Source organism: Rhinatrema bivittatum, chromosome 4 (genome assembly GCF_901001135.1).
Source record: "Rhinatrema bivittatum chromosome 4, aRhiBiv1.1, whole genome shotgun sequence".
NCBI lineage: Eukaryota > Metazoa > Chordata > Amphibia > Gymnophiona > Rhinatrematidae > Rhinatrema > Rhinatrema bivittatum.
Window position 1 is genome coordinate 138,152,643 of NC_042618.1, and position 8,047 is coordinate 138,160,689.

Genomic DNA, 8,047 nt, shown 5'->3' on the forward strand with positions numbered 1-8,047 from the left:
GGTGCAACACCAGTTGAACCTGCAGATCCGAATTAAAATGTCCGAGCCGACGTCCGATAGATGTACACCGTCAGGTCGAAAACATCCCTGGACTCATTTATAAATTCATGCGTAACAAACCAAAGACACGCATTAATTTTTCCATCCATTTGTTAATCTTTTCCTATCCTTTTCCATCGCTGAATGAGAGCGCTCACCTCTCCATATTCTGCGATGGGTGATGCAGGACCAGACCATCACTGATTGCGGGAACATGTTATGCAATACCATTAAATCTTTCTGCATTTTTTGGATGAGAGCGACACTTTTGGTACGGGGCATCTCATTACCGCCGCGATGTATGACGACTGCCGAAGGAGTGTCAGGGTTGCGATTGCGTAGCTCCAACACAGTCGGTAATAACTGGTCCCACAACATCCCTGGGATCCCTTTCCAAATCAAAAACAGTCGCTGAGGTGCCATCCCTAGGTGCTCCCCTGTCGGGCATTGCAGGGCCCTCCTATGTGCCCACCGCACATAAGAGTGCCCAATCATCCACGCAAATGACATCCTCCACCCACGATCTGCGCAAATTGAAGCAAGAGAAAAGAAACACATGAAGCAGGGAGGGTCGATAATCCCGGCTACCCGTAAAATAACCCGGCGGCCTCACATATCTCCTGAACCTTCCAGAGCGCCAACTGCCATGACCTCGCCAAACTAGCTGCCGCTGTCGCCTCCCCTATGCGGAAGGAGTGTGTCGAATAGCCCTCTGTGCCCAGACCCAAGGATTTTAAAGCCATTGCAATCCCGACAAAACTGGTATCTCGTTAATGGTACCCCAGACGCGCGTACCAACAGCGGACCTCCGTATGTTGTACATCGTATCTGCCAATATGCTATCGAGCAAAGAACTGGGCAAGTGGGCTCGCCATACCATTCACGGAGGGTGATATTCGCTCCTGCTCTCAATTGATCTGTTTTGGACTTGTGAATGCGAGGGGTCAGTTTTCCCTCTTCAAGCCTTGTATCTAGCATCTCCCGAAGTGCTAGGAGGTAGCTCTTCCGCGTGTTCACTGACAAGGACCCCAAAATCATGCTCCAAAGTTCGGAGGACCAAGTAGCCACACCACCTCGGGTGTGGGGGTCGGGTAAGGGTCTGCCATTGGTGCTAGGCTGTGAAATGTTGTGAACTGCAAGCGGGAGAGAGAGTCAGCAATGTTATTGAGTCTACCTGGGACATGGGCCGCTCTAAAGGGGATATTGAAGCGCAAGCACGTGAGCGTCAAATGCCGGATGAGAGCATTCGATTCAAAAGTGCGTGCAGACAGTGCATTAATCACTTGCACCGCAGCCATGTTGTCGGATCTGAACACAGTGTGAGACCCCACAAGTGACTCTCCCCAGATAAGGGCAACCACAATTGGGAATGACTCGAGGAATGTTAAGTCCTTGGTGACTTTTTGCCGGCACCACAGATGTGGCCACTGCTCAGCGCACCAAGTTCCCTGGAAATAAATCCCGAATACAACGCCTCCTGCCGCATCTGTGAATAACTCCAGCTCACTGTTCTGCCTAGGGGTCCTGCCACAATGCAACGTCATTGAAGTCCTTTACAAAGGTCTCCCACACAACCAGGTCACTCTTAATTGCACTGGAAACCCTTAGACGGTGGTGTTTTTTCACGCTCCCCAGCCGTAGCAAGTGATAACCTGCGTAAAAAAAAAGGCCCTGCCCATAGGAATCACCCTTGAAGCGAAGGTAAGTAACCCGATCAAGGACTGGAACTACCTCAAGGTGGCCTTAAGGCAGCGCATTTCAGAGATTGCCTCCCTAAGCTTAAACACTTTATCCTCAGGCAACCTGGACCGCTGGGCCACCGCATCCAGCTCAATCCTGAGGGAGGTAATTGTGGTAGCTGGTCCCTCTGTTTTCTCTTCAGCTAACAGGACACCAAAGTGTCTAGCTACCTCTTTTGCGATGACCAGTAGGTTAAAGCAGTCAGCGCCGTTCCTCCCCACCAACAGGAAATCGAGGTAGTGCACTGCCTTCTATCCGCATGCTGTTCGATTACCCAATGCAAAATGAACTGAATAATTCAAACAATGAACCAGAGATTGAACAGCCCATCGGTATGCAGCGGTCAAAATAAAACTGCCCCTTGAAATGAAAACCCAGCAAGTGGAAGGAGTCCAGGTGCACTGGCAGAAGGTGAAAAGCAGACTCTATGTCTACCTTAGCCATGTGCACGCCAGATCCTGCCTCCTTAATCATCTGAATTGCCGCATCAGATGACGAGTACAACACCGCACATAATGAGGGTCAATTTGGTTGATGACCGAATTACCAGGCGGGAAGACAGATTATGTATCAGCCGGAAGCGTCCCGGCTCTTTTTAGGGAACCATACCCAGGGGGATAATACCAAATTTGGTGAAGGCAGATAAGGGAAGGGGCCCGCTATCCTGCCTAAAGCTAATTCAGCTTGCACTTTTTCCTTGCCTGCTCCTCATGCATCGCTATTGAACGTGCATTGCTTGGAGGGGGTTCCAGCGTAATAGGGGCTATAATTTGACTAGGGATCCATGAAGCCGTGCATGAAGCCAGTATAAATCTGCTCAGCCTCGTCCTGGTAAGGATAGCGATCAAGCCATGGGCACATTGCCTCAACGCTGACCGGGGTTGGGGCCCATGAACTCAGCCGGGCGTCCCCCCCTGCTGCTGCTGAAAATTGTCTGTGATCTCTGGAGGTGCGACATTGAATGGCCGGGTGTGCACTGAAACTGCAGGTGAAGCAATGTGTCTGAACTTGCAGTTTTCCACGTGCAATGACCAGCGTCGAACTGTTTGCATGTGTCCCGCCTCCCCGCACCCTGAAATGAACCGCTATCTCTCATGTATGAGCCCCTATCTCTCGAATAACTGTATGATGGAACCGCTCTATCCACCCATGAGGACTTCTGTAAAGTCATCTCATCCAACTACAGGTCAATCAATCTGTGCTGCCAAGAGACGGCGAGGTTTTGAGCCATGTTTTTCCGAAAACAAATGTCGTAGTTCAGCCAAGTCCAACCTCCCCGCCTCTGCGCTATCATGATGGTGTCCCATGTATCTTATGAGGAAAGGGGAATGTTCAGGCTCGCATTCCACAATCCCGGTCATGAAAATGTGGAAAGCCCTGATCCAATTCTGAATGTTCTTGGCCACTTTGGGTCTCTTCTTTCACCTCACTTGATCCCCCTTTCTCTGGCTCAACTTACATATCAGTAATAAGGAGCGAAAAATATATCAATATAATCCAGCTTCCATATTTTTTCTTTAATTGATGCTGGCACACAGTGGGCTAAGGATGTGACCCCACATAAAACATCGCTCGCTACTTGTGGCGCTGGATTTTGAGAAGCCAAACTGGCGGGGGCTAAGGGAAGGATTGACGTCTAGTGTGAACTAAGGCTGGCAAACTGTTAACTGTTGATTGCAGCACCGGAATCGAGGGTGGGGTTGACAGGCAAGGGGTAGCCTGAGTAGTAGGGATCCTTTCTGCCTCAGTAACCACTTGCCCACTACTCTCATGCTCATTCACAGGATGAGAACCCCAGACTACCGCTGCCGAACCTCTTTGCCTTACAGTCTTCCCTCTTATGAGGAACAGAACAAAAGCAAAGTGACTCGGCTAACACCCTATCGGTATCACTGCAATCAGACAACTATAAAGTATCACATTCGAAGGCTTACCTCATCCCGTCATATGAAGTAGCCTCTGTGCTAGGAGCCGTGGAAGCTGTAGCCAATGGGTCGGGGGCCGGCGAAGCTTCCCCGCAACCTAAGACCGTCATGGAAGCCCCAGTGACGCATCAGGGCCAATTAATAGCTTTTCTGGGGCCCACGGGACGCCTTTCCTTGTCCGCTAATGCCCCTAGCTGCTGTGATTTGGTGCTCCTCTTGCGTAACGCTGACCACCGACCCTGCGGAGCTGAGGAGAGCGCTGTTATATCCTGCACTAGTTCGTCTCCTGGTGAGCACTCTGGCTCTCCTGACGAAGCACCTTTGCCCCGTCCGTGAGACGATGAAGGGGGAGACCCCGCCATGCGCTGCTTTACCCACTCCATTCCGTGCGCATCTGCCTGCTCTTTAATTTCTAACAGCCACTGATCCGTGTCACTTACAGCTGGTGCTGCAGCATTGGATGCTGGTGCTGCAGTATTTGATGCCCCCTGCTTTTTGCGCCTGCACTGCCCTGCTTGCTCGCTTTTGGCTTGATGATCCTGTTCTTAACCTCGGTCTCTCTCACCGCTGAACCTTTTGAGCCTGCTACCCAGAGGAGGGCCTGTTGATGTGCCAAGGACCCTTCTGCCGCTGCTGACCACTGACTTGTAGACACCATCCCCGACTGACAATTACTGCATTGCAAAGTTACAATTAATCGATAAACCTTTTTTTTCTTTGTGAAAACCCCTGCTGTTTGTATCCTCGGTAATATGGCGGCAGCCATGTGGCCCAGATGACTTAAATGGCAGCCGTCAAACCCTGCTCCCCAACCTGGCTGCCACCCTGTGTTCCAAGTGCAGTCCCCAAAATGATCACCGGCATAATGGCTGTTGCCATGTGCTGCCCCTCCAAAATGGCTGCCGCCATGTGCTGCCCCCCCAGGATACAAAGACATGCACTGTAAACTGGCCACTGGCCCTTTAAACACATAATGTGTACTGCGCCGCTGTGGCCTTTGTTCTTTTAGGACGCTAGTAATTATAATGTAAATGATACCTCATACAACAGCGGGGGGGGGGGGGGATCGGTATATGCTATATATGCGATATGAGATGGCTATTTAATAATACCTTTAAACATATATACCTATGTATTGCTAATCCTTGAAATACCAAACCCATATCTAAGTGTGCAAATACCCATTACACCAGGGCCCTTGGCCTTAAAGGAATAAACAGGCCACTAGCCTTTTTAGCCGCCCTAAATACTAATTAGTAATGTAACAGGGGACATTACCATGGGGCCGCTGGCCCTATAACAAAACATTTCTAGCTGAAATAAATTTAAGTACATATGGCCCTTTGCGAGGGGCAACAGCAATTTAAAATTACCTGGATTTAACATAAACTGGCTGAATGGTGGACATATATTGCCACTAGTCTTTAATTACCCGATTATATATATATATATATATATATATATAAATATATAAGTTTATATCTTCTAGATGCAATAAATTAATTAGAACTGTAGTGAATTTAACATTACACCAGGGCCTCTGGCCCTATATAGTATGGTAGGCTTCCAGCCTTTTAGATGCCATAAATAATAATAAATAAGCGGAAAAGACAATTACAATGGGGCCGCTGGCCCTATAAACAAATACTTTAGATGCAATAAAAGTTAAAAACACAGATTTGAGGGCCGCTGGCCCTTAAATATAAGCAATAATAATACAATTAAACGTATAATAAATAAAAACAGGACAGCTGGCCCTTTAAGGATATAGAATTAAATACCTTTGCTTAAGTGTTCAGCTCGGTTCACCAGCAAGCTGCAGGCTCCAGCTAAAGCGGAAGTAAGGAGGAAAGAACGCCATGCCCGGCTACCTGATTTCAAAAGTGAAACTAAAGGGAAAAATTCTGCCGGCTGTGCTAGTGGACTGGCTGCACCCCATGCTGTGCCTCGCAGAAAGAAAGGGGAGTGCCCCGTTTTTCCAAGGCTGATTCAGGAAAGACTAAGCCCTAACACAAAAAGTAAAAAGCTGAAATGCTGTACCAGTTGCTCCCAGCCCTGCCTGGCAGGAACATTAACCACTGCAATGCTGAAATGCTGCCTAAGCTCCTGAAATGTATTCAATGTTGCTTCTGCTGAACTCCCCCCCTCCCCTCCTGAGTCTTAAGCTTCCTCCTCTTAAGCTTCCTCCTTCACATGAACTGCAAAACTCTACAATTGTTTCTAAATGCTGCCCGAGCCTGGCAGAAAAATGCAGAGCCCCAGCATGGGCCTGGCCAGAACAGAACCTTAAACTTCCTCATCCACCTGAACCGCAAAACTCTACTATGTTTTCAATGCTGCACAAGGGAAGAGGAAGCCCTGCTGATGAAGCTGCTTCTGTGCCTGGCCGAAAAGGGAGGGCTGCCCACGCTGGCTCTCCCTTTTCTACCTGCCCCCACACCCCCCCCTGCCTACCTTGCCTTCCACGCCCCCATTGTGTCCTGCTTCCTTAGCTGAGTCGCAGGCTCTGAAGTCCCTGGAAGACCGCGCTACCCTGAAAACGGCCCGGGATCGTCCTGTCACTACCTCACCTGTTCGTTGGAAGTCACCGTGTCCAGCGCATCATTCTGCAGCCGCTCCCGACTGTGGTCCTCGCTAAGGCACCGCAGCACTTCCAGGGGCTCGCCCATGACAATTACCCTATTAGCAGGAACCGCCTTGAATACCCTTTCCACTGCTCAGGCTTTGAATTCAACTTCCTCGGCTCTTCTTAAAAGCAAAACAGGGTGTATGGTCACGGCTACGGTGTCCCAGCAGGCTCAAACAATATCAGTAGGCATTCTTCCCCTTAATAGCAGTTTAAACAGCACAGAGTTCTCTTTTTTTCTGAGACGCAAAGGCGTGAAAGTGAAACAGTTTAAGCATAAAAATCGCAGAATGCAGAAAAATTAAGTTAGGCCCAAACTAGGCTCCAACAGAGAGCTGCTCTTTCAATTAGATTTGTATATTTTTTGATCGCTCTGCTTTTTTTTTTTTTTTTTTTTATGTCCAGGCCACCTTTTTATAGCCATCTGACGAAAAAGGTTGCTCCCTTCTAAACCCTGCCCCGCGCCTCCCCTGGTTTCCACCTCCTTCCCTCCACCGCCACCTAGCGTCCTTGTACTTCTTCCTGGTGCCATGCCCCCAGTGAGAGCCTTTGATCCTCGTGCAACCCCGTCCCGCTGCTTGGGGCTGAGAGATGACAGCCAGGGACAAAAATGGGTGGGACAATGTTTCGGCAGGAAAATAAGACAGACGCTTGTGTGGAGTGGCGGCATGGGAGGGATACATGTAAAAAGAAAACATGAATCGGAGACTTAGAATCTCTAGGTACCCTGGCAAGTACAAATGCATTGGCTCACTTCTCCCCTCACTTGTCGCTGTGAATATTGCAGTACCAGCATATATCAGCTGGTGTACGTTGTCACGTGTTTATTAGCCTTTCTGAGGTGTTGCGATTTCTCTATTATTTTATATGATCTTAACAGTTCCCACGTTTTTTTCTGCCACCTGGGACAAAGTCCCTTGTCTTCAAATATGGTTTCCCATATTAGTAGTGTTCTTATGTGTAAGTGGCAGAAAATGAAGGCAGGGATAAGACATACATGATTTAAGAGGTGGCAAACTAAGAATTTTTTTTTTTTTTGCCAGGCAGTTTTCCTTCTCTTCCTCCTCCTTTAGACAAACATTTCCATCTTTTATTTAACGTTAAAAAAAAATAGTTTCCTCATTGTCCTGCAGAGTGCAGACCAGTCAAGACAAGTAGGTTATGTCCTCCAACCAGCAGATGTAGGCAGAGACAAAAAGCTCAGTGCTGACTTTCACTCCCCCTATAAGGGTCTGGGTACTGCCCTCAGCTCTTCAATATTTGTCTCTGCCTCAGCAGATATGTGTGGACTATGAATAGGCCGCTACTGGGAAGACTTTAAGTAATTTCCAGGTGGAGTGTAGGCCAAGTCCTGGGGGTGCTCTGGTAGCTCTCCCTTCCCTGGAACCAACTCCAGTGGGGTCTGAGTTCCTGCAATACTGGGTCAAGCACTGTGAGGGGGATTCCCAGTAGCTTTTTCCCTTGGTAGGTTCCACAGCAAGAGCTGTGGCCCAGCCACTTATAAAAAGGAACTTCTATGAGCTGAAAGTGGTTTGATAAAAACGAGATATTTCACCACCTTATTAGAAAATAACACAAGTACACACTGAACAGTTTCCTATTTTTTGGTTGTTGAGACATCATAAATTTTGTTTGTGAAGATATAAGTTAACCGTATGGGACATGGAAGAGTTTGGCACATACAGTTTGCATTAACATTATAATGAAAATTTAATGA

At 48.3% G+C, this 8,047-nt stretch overlaps 1 protein-coding gene across 2 annotated transcripts in view; it reads right to left on the reverse strand.

Annotated features, from left to right (window-relative positions):
- LOC115090145 (protein farnesyltransferase subunit beta-like) overlaps positions 1-6,666 on the reverse strand; it is a 165,315-nt gene extending 158,649 nt beyond the window's left edge. The window contains exon 1 of one of the 2 annotated variants that reach the window (XM_029598892.1): positions 6,275-6,666. In XM_029598892.1, coding sequence (XP_029454752.1) covers positions 6,275-6,373 — 99 coding nt within the window. In that variant the 5' untranslated portion in view covers positions 6,374-6,666. The remainder of the gene's footprint in view (positions 1-6,274) is intronic. The other variant, XM_029598893.1, reaches the window with a different exon arrangement.
- Between the last annotated feature and the right edge of the window lie 1,381 nt (positions 6,667-8,047).